The sequence below is a fragment of the Myotis nattereri genome, assembly GCF_964212035.1.
Source record: "Myotis nattereri genome assembly, chromosome: 2".
NCBI lineage: Eukaryota > Metazoa > Chordata > Mammalia > Chiroptera > Vespertilionidae > Myotis > Myotis nattereri.
The window spans coordinates 117,671,385-117,689,800 of record NC_138076.1 but is presented as its reverse complement, the minus strand read 5'-3'; the positions used below and the strand labels follow the sequence as shown (position 1 = coordinate 117,689,800).

At 37.7% G+C, this 18,416-nt stretch overlaps 1 protein-coding gene across 2 annotated transcripts in view; it reads left to right on the top strand.

Annotated features, from left to right (window-relative positions):
• The window catches only part of CDK8 (cyclin dependent kinase 8), a 154,174-nt gene that overhangs the window by 123,245 nt on the left and 12,513 nt on the right, over positions 1-18,416 (top strand). For both annotated transcript variants that reach the window (XM_081083629.1, XM_081083628.1), the window contains exons 5-6: positions 9,367-9,424; positions 11,877-12,008. In XM_081083629.1, the coding sequence (XP_080939755.1) occupies positions 9,367-9,424; positions 11,877-12,008 (190 nt within the window). The remainder of the gene's footprint in view (positions 1-9,366; positions 9,425-11,876; positions 12,009-18,416) is intronic.

Sequence of the window (18,416 nt, the reverse complement as noted above, 5' to 3'; positions counted from 1 at the left end):
GTGGTTAAAGTTATATTGAATTGTATTAATAATATTGAAAAATATTAACTTTCCTATGAGACCATTTATTATATTATAAAAGGGAAAATGTGTTATGTTTTTTAAAGTATCAAAAGTATTAATAAAAATTGCATGAAAGTTTAATTTTGAACAAATCTTGGATAAAAGCACTAACTTAGTTACTTATGGATTGCTGTCTTTTTTCATAGACAGATCATCAAGAATCAACTTTTCCTATTGATTCAAAGTCTCTAATTTTGCCTCAATACATAGTGAACATATGAGGACCCCATTTTTATCCTTAGAATAAAGAGTTGTTGAAGTTAACAGATGAGTCACTGTTCTCTTCTTCTACACCTATGTCAGATACCTCTGAGTGATGATGGCAGTGGCCTGATCAGCCCGATTTCTGTTCTTAAGAAAAGAATTCCCTGTAGTACTTATTTTTTTATTTTTTTTAAAATATATTTTATTGATTTTTTACAGAGAAGAAGGGAGAGAGATAGTTAGAAACATCGATGGGAGAGAAACATCGATCAGCCGCCTCCTGCACATCTCCCACTGGGGATGTGCCCGCATCCCAGGTACATGCCTTTGACCGGAATCGAACCTGGGACCCCTCAGTCCGCAGGCCGACGCTCTATCCACTGAGCCAAACCGGTTTCGGCACTTTTTTAAGATCAGAGTTGGCTTCTTACATAAAACCAATTTTTTATTCCTATTGTATGCTAAGCATGTAAAATTCTGGAGACTAAAAAGCCTCTTTAAGAATGGTTGTGTGTGCAGTACAAAAACCTTGCTTTAAGAAATATAATGAGTTTCTCTGTTTGTTTTGAGCATAATAACAGAAAGCAAGAAGAAATGCCATGAGACTACAAAGCAAGGACATGTTTTTATAATTATAAGCATGTTTTGGATGGGGGGGGGATAAAACCAATAAGATAAGGAATATCATAGTTTCAAACAAATATACTTCAGATAAATATCCCATTGATACGTTTCATTGTTCAGCAGGCAATAAACGGTGTTCTATAATCACTTCTGTGCCTTGTATAGCTATACTTAAAAATGTTGCCATGATGTTATAACACTTTTAAGTCATGTTGGACCTCTGATCTTCATAACAACAAATATAGTTTGATGGAGTAAATGCCTCATCAAATATCACCAGCAAAGATTCTATATGTTCTTTCAAGGTGATTATGTTTGGTGGTATATGAAAGATTGCAGACCATTTACCATAATTATAGTTATTACTCTTTGTTTCATATATTATCACCAACTAATTGGAAGTTTGGGCTCTAGAGTTAAAAACTGCTACCAAATTCTCCTGATAAAGAAAAAAAGAAATTTACATTTTTGGAGAATAAAATATTATTTCAATGTGTCATTAAATACTAAAACAAAAATTGTCCATCAAGTCTTTTGAAGCTTTCCTTAATACTGATTAAACAATGAAACAATGCTGATAAGAGTATTCATTATTCATGATCTTTAGAGTTATTTTTCCCTTTTTCTAGTGAGATTTCCATTAGGTTACATGCACAAAAGAAATTTAGTGTTAACTTGTCTGCTAATCTGAATATCATGCCCAGGAGCATATGGAACACTACCATGGAAAATAACAGGAAGGGGGGGGGACCCATTGTTTGTTAAACAGTGTTATTAAAACAAGACTTAAAAACATTCTCTTTATGACTATAAAGTATGTCCACACTAATTTAAATTCACTTAAAGGCAAAGGTATTTTTTTTTTAAGAACTTAAAATTTTACTTTTCAATTACAGTTTGCATTCAATATTATTTTGTAGTAGTTTCGGGTGTACAGCATAGTGGTTAGACAATCATATACTTTACAAAGTGTTTCCCCCTATATTTAAAGTACTCACCTGGCACCATACGTAGTTATTATAATACTAGAGGCCCAGTGCATGAATTCGTGCATGGGTGGGGTCCGGCCAGCCTGGCCCCAATCAGCAGATCGGGGCTGGGCCTGTCGGGAGGAGGAGACGGTGAGAGGTTGGCCAGCTGGCCCACCCTGATCAGGGCCTAATCAGGGCCTGGCTGGCTGGAGGGAGGGGCTGCGGGCCATTGGCCAGCAGGCCCTGTCCCGATTGGGGTGGCGGGGCTGGCCGTGTGGAGGGGCTGTGGGCGGTGAGCCATCCGGCCCCACCCCCGAATGGGGTGGGAGGGCTGATCAGGGGTCAGTGGCCGGGGGAGGGACTGTGGGAGGTTGGCCAGCCGGCCCTGCCCCTGAGTGGATTGGGGGGCCAATCAGGGCAGAGTTGGCTCGGAGGAGGGGCTGCAGGCCGATCGGGATGGTGGGAGCCCATCAGCGGCAGGGCCGAAGGCAGTTGGCTGGCCCCACCCCCTGATCGGGGTGGGGGCCCAGTCTGGGGTGGGGCCGGGCGGGGGAGGGGCTACAGGAGGTTGGCCAGCTGGCCCCACCCCCCAATCCGGCTGTTTCGCTGGCTGCAGAGGGTGTCATAGCGACCGGGCGTACGGTACTTACGGCATTCTGGTTTCTGGCTTTTTATATATATAGATTATTGACTAAATTCCCTAGGTTGTACTTTATATCCCCATGAGTGTTTTATAATTACCAATTACTTCTTAGTTCCTTTACCACTTTCACCCAGTCCCCCAACTCTACTCCCCTCTGGCAACCATCAATCTATTTTCTGTGTCTATGAATCTGTTTCAGTTTTGTTTGTTCATTTGTTTTTTAGGTTCCATATATAAGTGAAATTATATGGTATTTGTCTTTTGCTGACTAACTTATTTTACTTAGTATAATACTCTCTAAGCCCATCCATGCTGTTGCAAATGGTAAGATTTCAAAATGATTGAGTAATATTTCATTATACATATGTACCACAACATTTTTATTCCCTCATTTATCGATGTGCACTTAGATTGCTTCCATGTCTTGACTATTGTAAATAATGCTGCAATGAAGATAGGAGAGCACATATTCTTTTGAATTAGTGTTTTGGATTTCTTTGGATATATACCCAAGAGTGGAATTGCTGGGTCATGTAAGGCAGTTCTGTTTTTATTTTCTTGAGGACCCTCTATACTGCTTTCCCTAGTAGCTGCACCAGTCTGCATTCCCACAATAGTGCATGAGGGTTCCTTTTTCTCCACATTCTCACTAACACTTGTTTGTGGAGTTATTGATGATAGCAATTCTCACAGTGTGTGGTAATAACTCATTGTGGTTTTAATTTGCAATTCTAGGCAGAGATACTTTTTAGTAGAAGTAGATATGGTTTTGAAGACCTGCTTCCATTCATACAGTAGGCAGGGAGTTGCCTAGTAAGTTAATTTTTCATTAACTGGTACTTTGAACTTAAACCCTAATACTAGGCCAGACCTTGACAAAGAAACTGTTTACTCCCCACCAATTCTCAGATCCAAGTTTGGAACTGGACCAGTCCAGTAAGTCTAATAGTGGTCGGCAAACTCATTGGTCAACAGAGCCAAATATCAACAATTGAAATTTCTTTTGAAAGCCAAATTTTTTAAACGTAAACTATATAGGTAGGTACACTGTTATTAACTTAATTAGGGTACTCCTAAGGCTTAGGAAGAGCCACACTCAAGGGGCCAAAGAGCCACATGTGGCTCGCGAGCCACAGTTTGCCAACCACGGGTCTAGAATAAAATGAATAACAAGAAAGGGATTTTGTTCCTCTTTGCCCAGTAGCAGGCTGACCAATAACTTCCATCCCAGGAATTCTCAGTTCTTTTTTTTTTTCTTTTTTTAACATATTTTTTATTAAGATATTACATATGTGTCCTTATCCCCATGTTACCCCCTACCCCCCCCGCCCCCCCCCGTTGTCCGTGTCCATTGGTTAGGCCTATATGCTTGCATATAAGTCCTTTGGTTGATCTTTCCCCCTTACCCCCACCCTCCCCTACCTTCCCTCCAAGGCCCGACAGTCCAATCAATGCCTCTCCGTCTCTGGATCAGTCCTTGTTCATCAGTTTATGTTGTTCATTATATTCCACAAATGAGTGAGATCATGTGGTATTTATCTGCTCTCCAGTTCCATCCATGCTGTGGCAAATGATAAGAGTTCCTTTTTCTTCTTCCTCTTCTTAAAGAATACCTTTCAGCATTTTCATATAATGCTGGTTTGGTGGTAATGAACTCCTTTAGCTTTTTCTTATCTGTGAAGCTCTTTATCTGACCTTCTATTCTGAATGATAGCTTTGCTGGATAAAGTAATCTTGGTTGTAGGCTCTTGCTATTCATCACTTTGAATATTTCTTGCCACTCTCTTCTGGCCTGCATAGTTTCTGTTGAGAAATCAGCTGACAGTCGTATGGGTACTCCCTTGTAGGTAACTGAGTTTCTTTCTCTTGCTGCTTTTAAGATTCTCTCTTTGTCTTTTGCTCTTGGCATTTTAATTATGATGTGTCTTGGTGTGGTCCTCTTTGGGTTCCTTTTGTTTGGGGTTCTCTGCGCTTCCTGGACTTGTAAGTCTATTTCTTTCACCAGGTGCGGGAAGTTTTCTGTCATTATTTCTTCAAATAGGTTTTCAATATCTTGCCCTCTCTCTTCTTCTGGTATCCCTATAATTCTGATGTTGGTACGCTTGAAGTTGTCCCAGAGGCTCCTTACACTATCTTCATATTTTTGGAATCTTTTTTCTTTTTTCTTTTTCAGTTGGGTATTTTTTGTTTCTTTGTATTTCAAATCTTTGACTTGATTCTTGGGATCCTCTTGTCTGTTGTTGGATCTCTGTATATTATTTATTTCAGTCAGTGTATGCTTAATTTCTAGTGGGTCCTTTTTCATATCCTCGAGGGTCTTACTAGATTTCTTGAGGGTCTCACTAAATTTATCGGCGGTTTCCATAAAATTCTTGAAAAACCTTATAAACGTGGTTTTGAACTCTATATCCAGTTATTTGCTTTCCTCCATTTCTGTCATTTGTGACCTGTTTCTTTGTCTCCACATTTTTTTATGCTTCCCTGTGTTGGTAGAGTGGTTTTGTGTGCTAGGTGTCCTGTAGGGCCCTGTGGCTCAGCCTCCCCCGTTACCTGAGGTGGACACTCTTGGTGCACCCTCTTGTGGGCTTTGTGCACAGCCTTGTTGTAGTTATGCCTTGATTGTGGTAGGATCACTGGGAGGAATTGACCTCCAGGCCAATTGGCAGTGAGAATCGGCTGTGTCTGCAGTGGGAGAACTTCTGTGCTGAAGACACCCTTCTGGGGCAAGACTTGCTTCAGTGGGGCTTTGGTGCTCACTGAGTCTGCCCCTTGGGTGTGTCCCTTATGGATCTGAGGAGTTGTAATCTGGATGGTCCCCCTCTGACCACTGGGTACACTGGCTGTTGGAGGTTACCCAGCAGGAGCTATGAAGAGAACTGCAGATTCCCCTTCCTTTTTTGGAGTTTGGAGGTGCCCTGATGAGGCCCAGCTGTGAAGCAATGCAAGCTGCTGTGGGGCCTTGGGCCTTCTCTTGGAAGTTCTGGGTCTGTGGCCCAGCTGCAGTTTGTTAGGTAATTTTCAGGTTGCAAAGGGCCAGGGCATTCATATGCAAAAGCCTCTGCCGCAGCCTGGGTGGGGCGGGGTCTCAGGGAATCAAAGGGCAGAGCAAGGAACTATGGCGGATTCTCAGCCCTGCCCTAAGGGGCCATGCGTGTCTCAGTGTCCTGATAATTTAATTGCTGCAAGCACCTCTGAGGGAAAGCCGCCCTCGAGTTCCTAGTTCTGCCCGCTGCCAGACAGTCCAGTTTCTCCCCGTATGAGTCCTGGGTCCCCAGAGACTTCCCAGAACCGGAGTTCAGAGCAGTCGGGAGCTTGTGACTCCCTCCTGATTGAAAAAGACAGCCCTGTCCTCAGGTACCAGCCCCTTTCCGCGCACTCTCAAGCCTTTGTACCTTTGCAGTTTACTTCCGCAGCTCCTGACCCTCAATGTGCTTTTCTCTTTCCTTCTAGTTGTAGAATTTCCACTCCGCCAGCCTTCCTGTAAGTTCTGGATGATGTCCGTTTTGTCTTTTTATTGTGTTTTGAAGTTGTTGTAGGAGGCAGCAATTTCAGTGTTTCCCTATGCCGCCATCTTAGTTTCTCCGACTTCTCAGTTCTGGGCTTAGCTGCTGAATGACTAATCCAAATAGAAGTAGGAGAGGGATGCCCATGTATACTTGTGCTTTTGTCAGATTTGGAGATAATCTTTTAGGATTGAGGAAAATCTATCACAGAAAATCAGTTAACTTGTACCTCTGGACAAGGGAGTGGGATTTCGAGTGTGGTGAAGGAGTTATGGGTGGCAAAGGGTCTTTAACTCTTAACTGTATGCGACTTTATATTTTGAATTGATTATAGTCAGAATGTGTTCATGTATTATTTATGTCTTTAAGGGGAAAAAAGAATCAGGTTTTTCCAAGTAGCATAAATGTACGGTCTTTGGGGGCAGAAATAAGAGGATAGCAATGATAAAGTTGTAAAAAGTTTAGTCACAGAACACTGAAAATATACATGTGGCAGGAGCAGTGTGAAGTGGTGGAATATAAGGCTGCAGAAATTGGTGGGAATGAGTGTACAGGTACCTTCCATCCCCTCAAGGACTTCGGATTTTGTTCACAGTTGGTGAGAGACCAATTAGAGTTGAAATAACATTTTAGTAACAATAATAAAGCAGAGCAAAAGCATTCAAAGACATTTTTGAAAAGGTTCATCCATACCTCTGTCTTTTTTTTTGTTCTAGTCCTACTAGGCACTTTTATATATATATATATTTTTTTATTGATTTTTTTACAGAGAGGAAGGGAGAGGGATAGAGAGTTAGAAACATCGATGAGAGAGAAACATTGATCAGCTGCCTCCTGCACACCCCCTGCTGGGGATGTGCCTGCAACCAAGGTACATGCCCTTGACCGGAATCGAACCTGGGACCCTTCAGTCCGCAGGCCGACGCTCTATCCACTGAGCCAAACTGGTCTGGGCCTACTAGGCACTTTTTAAAAACAGTTATAGTAATAGTTTATGTATCATTTTATGTTCTGCTCTTTTCCCCTAATCTTGTAATAATTTGTTATATATTACTGTGGAAGAGTTTAAGTAAGGGAATGACATGATCAGCTTTGTCTTTTAAAAAGATAACTCTGGCATCACTAGGGAAGATGGCTTGATAGAAGAGAATCAAAATAGGGTTAAAGAGTAGGGAATGTGTTTAAGAGATGTTTAGGGGGTCCTACCGATGAGAAGAGAGTTCTAGCAAACATGAAAGTACGCCCCTGAGTCCACATTGTAAGTTGAGAGCAAGCCTTACCCATCAGCCAAATAGAAATACTGCTTATTCCTCCGGGAAAGCTCCCCTCTGCCTTCAACATTTTGTACAATCTCAGAGATCTGGTTTCATTTTGAAGTAGGCTGAGCTCTTAGAGTCTTTGCAGAGACTAAACCAGTGTTGATCCATTAACAGTGCACAAAAGCATGTAGCTCACAGGGGGTATTGTTAGTGCTATACTTCCTTTTGGTACTTAGCCGATTATCTCAGTGGTCAGGAGTGTGTGTGTGTATAGTGATGACAGAGGTTTTGAAAACTTTTTCTTGAATAAAACATTATCATTGTTACTGCAGGAATACATATTAATTTAAAAACTCGCTATATAAAGTTACTTTCAGAAATATATATTTGGAAAGGAGCACTGGACTGTTCAGAGATGGGGTAAATTATGCTGCTCCCCCAAAGTCTTGTTGTTTATAGTTAAGGCAAGTCATTTAATTGCTCTGGTGCCTAGTCTCCACACCTTAAAAAATGTAGGAGTTTTTAACCTCTGAAATGTGTATGTTATTACTTCAGCAGTATCTTTTATTTTTGCTGGTGATAAAAAGTAATTTTGATCCTTAGTAGTTGATAGAATAATATACTGTAAGTTACATTTTATCCTTAATAGTACAGGGGCTATCACTAAGTAGGTTAGGGAAGCCTGTGAACTAGTTATCACTAAAAACAGCCTTCACTTTGAACCAGCTATCACCAGAAATCTCCAATTTGATTTTAAGGTTGCTTTGATCAATAATCAAAAGGCATTCTAATCTAGTTTCACGTTTACTTAGCAGACTGGTAGAATTAGTATAGCAGGATAAGTAAGGTGTGGGATTACTTCTTCCCCTCTCCTCTCTCTGCCTCTCTGCCCCTCCCTTGTCTTCCATCTTCCCCTTGTCCTCCTTCTTGAAGAGCGACCAACCCTTTTATGTTAGAGGCCCGATGCACAAAATTCGTGCAAGAGTTAGGCCTGCCTTCCCCCAGCTGCCGGCACCGGCTTCCCTCTGGTACCTGGGACCCGGGCTTTCCTCCAGCTGCCAGCAGGCACCTGGGAAGGGCTTTTCTCTGGGCCAGCAGGCACCTGGGACCCAGGCTGCAACCCCAGCTTCATCTGGAAGGACGTCTGGTATAATTAGCATATTACACTTTTATTATTATAGACCAGTGATGGCGAACCTTTTGAGCTCGGCGTGTCAGCATTTTGAAAAACCCTAACTTAACTCTGGTGCCGTGTCACATATAGAAATTTTTTGATATTTGCAACCATAGTAAAACAAAGACTTATATTTTTTATATTTATTTTATATATTTAAATGCCATTTAACAAAAATCAACCAAAAAAATGAGTTCGCGTGTCACCTCTGACATGCATGTCATAGGTTTACCATCACTGTTATAGATAGTAGATACCATTAGAACAGATTTTAGATGACAGTTAATACTTTATATTTTTATAGAGTTAAAACTGTTTAAAATATTACTCCTGTACAATCTCACTTTAAAACTTTAGCTTCCTTTTTTATTTAAAAATAAAAGCCTCAATACTGTTCAGGTCATAGAAAATTCCTCTTACTTCACTAACTCATTTAGAAAAGACTTTATTAAATTGATTTCACTATAATTTTTTTGTTGAAACAGATACATACCTTACTGTTTCCAAAATAGGGTATCAGGTGGCTCCTTCCCTATAGTTAATTTGCTATTTAGTATTAAATCATCTTTGAAATTTTATTATTTCTTAAAGTTGCAGGGTGTTTATATAATTGAAAGAGTTGAAAGGAACCACAACATCATAACTTAGTCAGATGACCCACAGTTGTGAAAACAGACAGATAAAAGGGCCAGAAAAAGCCTTAGGTGTGCATGGAGAGGAGCATTGCCATATTTGGCCTTCATTAGATTGTATATTGCTTTGCATATGTACACACAAAGTTTCTTTGGTGACTTTCTGTATTTGATATTAATTTTTGAGTAGATGAGATATTTTAAAAGGTGGATTTGTGTTATATTGGCATATTGTCTATTTGAAAGAAACCACTACTGTCTACTGAAAAAAAAACACTATTTTGTTTCCACAGAAACCTGCTAATATTTTAGTTATGGGTGAAGGTCCTGAGCGAGGAAGAGTAAAAATTGGTATGTTATATCTTTGATAAGTCACAGTGTAGCACTCTTTTAAGACTTTTGTAGGCAGCTGTATCACTTCTAATTTTTGCTTTAATAATACGCCTATATTCATGTACCTCCGTATGATTGAAGCCATTTTTAAAGAGTATACATTAAAAGTAAAAAGTGTTTCACACTCTTAAAGGTGTCAATCTTTAGAGACTGAAGTGTTCTGATTATAAAATAAGCCATGCAAGCTTTTTAAAAACTTTTACCTTCAAGTTGAGTGGGGGGGGGGGGGGGGGGGCAATGGGGGATAAGGACACATGTAATACCTTAATCAATAAAGGAAAAAATAATAAAAAATAAAATGAAAAAAATAAAGAGAATACTTCTTTTAAAAAATAGCGAGGTGAGTGGCTTCTGTTTGTGTTAGACCTCAAGCCTCACCTTTAGTCCCAAGGGCATTCAGCATACTGGTAATTAAACCATCAGGTCTGTTCACCTGAACCAGATTAGATCAGAACACATGCTTCCGTTGACCCCATCTAGATTAGGAATTACAAACTAGGAAAACCACTGAGGTCAGATAGATACAGAACCTTAAGTTCTAACAAGCCTATCTTGTAGCAGGCCTTTGCCTGATGGTAAAAAAAAAAAAATTAATGAGCATTTTGTACTTTGGCATGTTTTTTAATAGCTTCTTAAAAATATATCCAAACAAAATTTTACCCATTTTTGATAATTTATAAGGATAGAATTAAATTAATTTATCCTAATTGGGTTTTTTTCATTGTCATTTCTAAGTTGTGTGTGTCACATTTAGTTTGTTTTGTGTGTGGGTAGAAATGTTGTAACTGAATTGGATGAATTTAAAGGCAGCAGGTTTGTGGAACCATTTAACAAAGTTAAATAGTAATTTCTGATTGCATGATTTAATATGAATAAGAATTATAAGCTGATTTGTACCATTCTCCAACAAAGAAAAACATAGGTGTTACTAACTCTTCTTCCCTCTCCTCCTCTATAAATTCCCCAAATCTCACTTTCCACTTAATTAGACTCAAATATACTCTTTTATGATATAAACGTTGCAAACTTTTTAGTAGTGATAACATTTGATGCACCTCAAAGTACTCCTAGTCATTGATTTCCCTAGAGAACCAGGCCCTGTTAGTACTGTCATCAAATGATGTTAAGTCCTCACCTGTGCTTTTAAAGGATTTTGTTCAATCCAGTTTGGTGCCACCAAATTAAAATATAAGTTCAAAGCATGCAAAATGTAAAAGACCCAAATAGTAGTGACAGATGTGTTCTTTACTGTAAAATTTGGGGAAAACATATACTAAGGTAATCTAGTTTGGGATTATATTTCTGTGTAATGTATATAATGTTGGCAGGTTTGGGGAGGAAGGCACTAACGGCTTAAAAGCATTCACATTTAAGAAGAAATAAACAGTTTTCTGTGAACCAGTACTTAGTAAGCTGACTCATGGTTTTAATTCTTTGCCAAATGTCTGTGTTTTTCAAACCTCCATAATTAATTAGATTAGGCTAGGATCTACTTCATTAAAAAATGTATGTTAGGAGAACAAACTAAACAAATGGTGGATGAATCTTGAAATTTTTGAATTGGTGGTATGGTAGTGATTTTTTTTATTCAACATGTATTTGCCAAAAGCTGTGCATAAGGACACCATACTTGATACTAAAAAGAATAGAGAAATGAAAAAGACACAATTTTTGCCTTTAACAGAATTATAGTGTAGTAGGATAAACAGCCATGCCTCAATAACTACACTATACATTAAACCATATTAAGTGCCATGAACTGTATCTCACCACAGCTCCAGCTCGGATATAAGTGATGGCATTTGTCAAATCACTTAATTTCTTCTAACCTCAATGTTGTCATTTGGAAAAGAAGGTGATTGATTGAACTATATGACTTTAAAGTCTTTTCCAGCTTAACAAAATACTGTGACTCTTAAGTTAGTAAAATTCAACCCAAATAAATGGGGAGAAATAGTGGTGTTAACATACTGTACAGTCAACTTTTGATTATACCAGTGAACAGACTTATTGATGCAATGATGGAAAGCCTTACTCTGATCTCGTTTCTCAGTGCGTTTGACCAATGCAAAGAATGGAAGTGCAGTTTAACAATCCTGTCCCCAATGGTGGTATGGCAGATAGAAAGAAATCTGCCTAGGGGAGTAGGGTCAGCCTTGACCTCTGGCAGCACAGCATGTCTCTAGCCTAGTTGAAGAGTTTGTGACAATAGTTTGCAAAGAATGAAGATCTCAGACTTGTCTTACTTTTAGGTTTTGTGTTTTTGTCTCCCAGAATTCAGCACATTTTCATATCTTACTAAATAACAGTGATAAAATTAGAGTAATCAATTAAATTTGTTAAAAATCTATTTACTTAACATTCTTCTATGGGTTTTTTTGTTTGTTTGTTTGTGTTTGTTTTTTTACAGCTGATATGGGCTTTGCCCGATTATTTAATTCACCTTTGAAGCCTTTAGCAGATTTGGATCCAGTAGTTGTAACATTCTGGTACCGAGCTCCAGAATTACTTCTTGGAGCAAGACATTATACCAAAGCTATTGGTGAGTAGAACTAATTAAGATTCTGTGACGTTTTAAAAGTGGCTTTGTTGTTGTAAAATATAAATATTTCTATAAATTTTTGAATCAAGTAACAGAAAAGTATAAAAGTAAGAACAAAAACTAACCTAAAATTCTACTACCTAGAAATATCATCATTGGCATTAGGGATATATCATTCCAGACATACCTCTCTGATAGATAAATAGATATTAAAAACCTTTTAAATATATGAGATCATACTATGCATTCTAAGTAAAAAGTATTTTAAATTTTACTTGAAAGGAGAAATAAGCACAGTAAAATTTCTAAGTTATTGAACTTCAGACAATTATTTTTTTCAAATATTAGTTCCTAAAATATTCCCTTAAAGTTAAGGAAAAAAATACTTTTAAAAGTAGTAATCTAGAATGTCTTAATTCACTTTAAAATTTTTATAGTATTGATTACCTCCCTATTATGACATATTAGGAAATTAGTGCTTTTATACTTCTTCCCCCACCTACCTCTCATTTTATAAGCTATATTAGTAATATCATTAGTATTACTACTTTGTTGATGATTTCAGCCTTTAATTTCTGTTTGCAAGCCATAATTCCCATGGTCTAACTTAGATCAGTATTGTAATAGATTCAGTGTTCAGCTACCATAGTCCTTTTACCACAGGTTTATGTGCTTTGCCACTTTTTGCCCTTATTGTGTGTTTTCACTGGTTACTTAACTTGTTCTATATATGATATTAAACCTACCTTTCTTTTCTTGGATAACTCCATCCTGAAGTTTTCTATGTTTTGCTCTATTCTGGATTGTGTTTCATCCTGGCTTTTCCTTTCTTTTTTTTCTTTTTTTTTTAAATTCCTATGGGTTGGGTATATTTCTTTCTGGGTTTCATTATCTCATTCCTTATTTCACTACAGCATATTCTCAAGTAACAGCCTTTAAAGGGGTATCTTAGAGGTAAATTTTCTAGTTCTTGTTTCTGAAAAATGCCTTTATCATACTTGACAATTTGTCAGGGTGCAAAATTATTTATCTAGGTGCAAAATAATTCTCCCTCAGAATTTGATGATGCTCTTCCATTGTCTTCTAGCATCAGTGTTGCTAATGAAATGTCTCATGTCAACCTTCTTCTCATTTATTGGTATATTGCCTGGGGTTTTTGTCTTTCTTAAAACAAAATAGGATTTCTCATCCTGATATTTCACAGTGATCTGCTGGTTACTTGGTAGACACATTTGATCTGAAGTTCATTTCCTATATCCCTATTTCTTTCTCTCCTAAACTAAGTGTAGACAGATGTTAGACTTCTTTTATTGAGCCGTTATACCACTTTTCTTCTCATGCATTTTCTGCCTTTGTCTTTTTTATTTCCAAGAGCCCCTTCTTATCCTCTGATTCTTAATTTCTCATAACATCTTGTATTGTTTTGTGAGAGGAAAATCTTCTCAAATATCTGTTAAGATAGTGATAACAGTGCTTTTTAATTGTTTGTAATTTGCTGTATTCCTGGAATAATTATCCATTTTTTTCTGTAGGCATTCTTTTTATTTATGTCTTGATCACTTCTTTCCATGTGGCAGTTGTTCTTCAACTGTTGACCCTTGATTATATCTTCATATTTAAGAATCTGATTACAGAAAGTTGTTTGGGAACTTTGTGTACATTTACTTTAGGGTGATCCAGCAGAGAATTGCCATTAACTGAGGAAACCCTAAATGCTAGCAAGCACAAGTCTTTGCTTTGAGACCGTTCAAATTCTTTAAAGGAAGAATTCTCCCACTTTTGGCCCAGTCTATGTACCTGATAGCCCCTGGGCAGTGGAGGAGAGTGGTGAGAGGAGGATCAGCTCTTAAAAATATAGTTGAAACTAGTGAAAACTGGTCTTGGAGAGGAAATATACTGTGGTCCTAAGGCATGATGAAGTCTTGTGAATTTCAGGGAAGCCAGCTAGATGGCAGAGGTAGAGGGAGACATTGAGGCAGGATGCTGGCCATCATGAGGACACACCTCTGAATTATAGCCACCACAAAGGACCCAGTAGTGTTGACCAGTCTTGACTGCTCCCCCCTACCTTCCAATTTGACATTGAAAGGCCTCTGTTCCCCTCTGTCCATTCTGACATTTTGGAGCACCGTAGGCCGCAGCCAGTAAAGTTAAGACATAATGAAATGTATTTTAGAAGACTTTTCTTTTAACTCAATGAATAATCACAGATCCCACGCTCTGTCTGGAGGCTCCACATCTAGTTTACAGCCTTTCAGGGGAGGCAGGCGTTGAACCGTTACTATGAGCTGAGTGTTATTGTACAAGTTTGTTCAAAGGGTGGGTTTGATATTGCCAGGATGGTAGAGAGGAAAAGGCATTCCGGGCAGGAGGAACCACATGGAAACCTTCAGGTGTGTCTTGTGAATGGAGGATAGGAGTAGTTAGTGTGGCTGGAAGATGTGATGTTTGGGAGGGAAGCAAGCTTGATTTAGAGGGAAATCATTTGAAAGGATTCTATGCTGAATGCTGTACCTTAGCTGCATGCTCCATGTTTCATTCAAATGGTGGTGAGAACAGTCAATGGATAAGATCTAGGTGGACTCGTTGACCATCCCACATTGTTATTAAAAACAAAAAGAAAATACAGTTTACCCTTGAACAACGCAGGGGTTGGAGCAACAACCACCCAAACAATGAAAATTCAGCATATGAATTGTTGACCCTCCATATACCTGGATTCCCAATTGCGAATCGCAAATATGTACAGACTTGTTGTAGTTGGAATATTTCGAAGTACAAAATCTCCCAGAGTTGTGCAGGTCAATACTGCTTCCTACTTAACAGTAATACTGTGGCCTAGATCCTTCTCGGTACTGTTACATCTGCCTTTCATGTCCCAGAAATATTTTTACATATGTCTGCCTGGATCAGATCTTCACATGGCCAGTCTCTTCTTTTCATTCAGATCTTAGTCAAAATATTGCCTCTTCACAGAGAACTTCCTTGATCACAGTCTAAAGTAACCACCCTACCTTCCTCATCAGAGTTCCGTCTTACTGTCTTGATAGCATCAAACAGTGCCTGAAACCCACTAAAACAGATCCACCTGTCCTAACTGTTCCCCAATTGCAGGCCAGAGCCTCTACGGCACATAGTAGTAACTTAGTACTCTGTTGAGTAAGTGAATGAATCTTGTCCCTGGGGGTCTCCTGTTCTTGTCATTACTGTGGGTTTGTATCTTTATTACTTTGTTGTCATTTCAATGTATACTCAAGAAGGTAAAAGGAGAAATACTTGTGATTATTTCTCCATATCAGTCTTGAATCCAACATGTCTTTTTCCAAAAAATCTTTATGTTCACCACTCTTCATACCAGCATTGAGATCACATTTTTTTTAATAGAAAAATAAAGGTAGATAAAGTTAAGTCAGCTTGATATGGGATTTCTCAACTATCTTTGTGAGTTTTCTACAAATCTAAAATAATTCCAAAATAAAATACATATATTTTAAAAAGTCAGAAGGAAAACTAAAGATTATTAAAGGTAGTTCTATTTTTGAGTTACATATTATTACCTAAACACATATTTGGTTATCTTTTTTACAAGTACATTCTACATGTACTTAAAAGCATATAAACTAATATGATCCATAGCTATTTTTTCCACCTAGAAAATGAATATTTAAAAATAGTGTTACTTTTGGTAAGACATGTTAATAGAACATACAAATAGAAAGTCATTACCTAATGTTAGCTTCTATTAACTGAAAACTTGAGACTTTGAAATCACTTAAATAAATTAAGAAATATATTATTGGCCCTAGTCAGGTAGCTCAGTTGGTTAGAGCGTCATCCTGATATGGCAGGGTCTCAGGTTCGATCCTAGGTCAGGGAACATATGGGAAGCAACCAATAAATGCATAAATAAGTGAAACAACACATCTCTCCTCTCTCACTCTCGCTCTCCCTCCCTCCCTTCCTCTTTTTCTCTCTCCCTAAAATCCATCAATAAATACAATTTTTTAAAATGTACTATCACAGAAGCTTGTGACTTTGGTTCATTATTATATTTTTCTTTTTTCTTAGTAAACTTATATTTTACTGTGAACATTAAGATTTGTATAGCCTGATATTCACTAATGCTACAATCCAACATCTTTAATGCAAGGGCTCTTTGTCATAAAGCAAACTATCAGCAGTTAGGTAGATTCCTTTAGTCAAATGACTTTGTAATTTGGGAAAGAGAATGCCTTTCTTCATAGCTTTTCCCTTTTCTTTTCATCAACATTAAAATTTATTGAATAACTTAAACTTTTTAAAACTTAAGAGAAACCAAAATGAATGCAAATTATGTAGTTTAAGGGATGTCCAGTTGAGAAAACAGTATGAATGTATGCATAAAATAATTTTGTCATCTTTAAATAGAAGTAACAAAGACTAGCAACCTGACTTGTAGCCTTAACTCTGTCACTCCGGACGGTGTATGTGTTTGTGTATGTTTAGGCAAAATGAGAATTTAACCTATCTCATTTCTTAGATCCCCATCAACTCTGAGAGCTCTATGACTTTAGGTAAAAACAGCTGCCTTCTGAGATAGGGAGATCACAAAGGTTACTAACTTGGGTTGAAACTCAGATCAGTGACAGCCCCTCTGCAATGGTGCTCCCCACCTCGTGTCCACCTGACTTGGCCAAGAACAATCTTGTATCAAAACATTAGCACAAAAAAGTTATATTGGTATCTTTATTTTTTGTTTGAGAGAGAAATTACACATAAACTATTTTTAATGTAAGTTTTAAAAAATAGAATAAAGAAGTAAAAAATGAAATTTCTTCCTTGATTTCAGTCTCTCCCACTCAATCCCATTCTTCCCATCACCTATGCAGGTAGCCTAAGAGTCCCTTAAAGTAATCAACAGGTTCCCCACACCACAGTGAAAGCTATGTACCAAGAACTTCCCTAGCAGATTGACTTCCCTGTCAAATAGTTGTAATGTGAGCAGTTGGTAGATGAACCTGTGTGGTTGAATTTATACATAAATACCTTTGGCATCATTTAGAAGAGTTAAGTCTGCTAGTGGAGATTGGTGGATTATTTTAAACTGAAGGCTAAAAAGAAACAGCAAAAGAGCATAGGTAAAATCTGAACATCCAACTACTATGTTCCCACTTGCTATTACAAACAGATTTTAGTGCTGTGGTCATTTATTCCATTGTTCAGAACTGTAAGCTGAATCATTAAATCAAAGAGAGGAGATGCTAGGTTGTAAACATTGTCCTCCGCAGACAAAGTTAAAATCATTTTGAGCATCTGGAGTTTAGTTTGATTGACTTTGTGGAGAGGCTGAAAGGAGATTATTAATTTTTACTTTACTAATAGTAAAGGAGTCTCAAGTTTTACTAAAGTGTGGATTTTCAAGCTCAGATTTTTGTCCTCAAGTAACTGAATGCCTGCTGAATATGTAGCATTCTATTAAATGGGAAATATACAATAACATAGGGAGAATGAGAACTGATGCTTTTATTAAGCTAGAAGCTTGCTATTAGTACACCTATTGATTAAAACATTATTTAACAAATCTTTTTCTCTCCCCATTTGGGCCTACTTTGCCTGATTAGTTCAATAGCTATACATAAGCATCACAGATTTTGAGAAGGAGATGTAACTTATATGTTTTTAATTTAAAGGGAAATCTTTCTAGAAGGAAGTAAGCAGGTAAGTGAGTAGGAAACGACTTTGCCATGGATTTGGTATAGTCTGACAAAATAGGCGTGATAGGGAGGAGAGACTATTTAAAATGTTAGAATTTGTCTGAAATAATAGCCAGGTCAGCAAACTCAAATTCATGATTCATATCTGCATCAGAATTTTGAAGGAAAGAAAGTTGGTGAAATTGATAAAAGTGAAAAATAAGAGATATAAAGAAAGAGGTTATTAGGGTGAGGTTAAGCAAGGTTCAATAAACTATTTATTCTTACTTTCCTGATTTTTTACTGTAAAATCAGTGTACTTTAGGGATGCTTAGAACCTTTACTCATCTCTCATCTTTCTTTACATATTTTATTTTCTTCTTTAGAATTTTGCCTAGCTAACCAGGAGGATTTGTTACATTGTCTTTTAGGTGCTATGAGTAGAATTTTAAACATGCAAGCTGACCTTTCTTTCAGCCCTTTTTGTGATCCTGCTTAACTTGCCTATCTTTTATTTGATTAAGATTATCAAAGGGTACCCATGTAAAAAGAATTAATCACAAACTCCCTAATTTTCCCATTTGCTTTCTGACACTGGTGGGTGGAATGGAAATCTATATTTACTAAAAATGAAAGTGCTTGGTTTATATTTCCTGATGAGACTTCTTCATACAGTGGTGTTGGCTATACTTGGTTCTCTAATGTGAGGTAAAACGGATAAGTAAAAAATGTCATT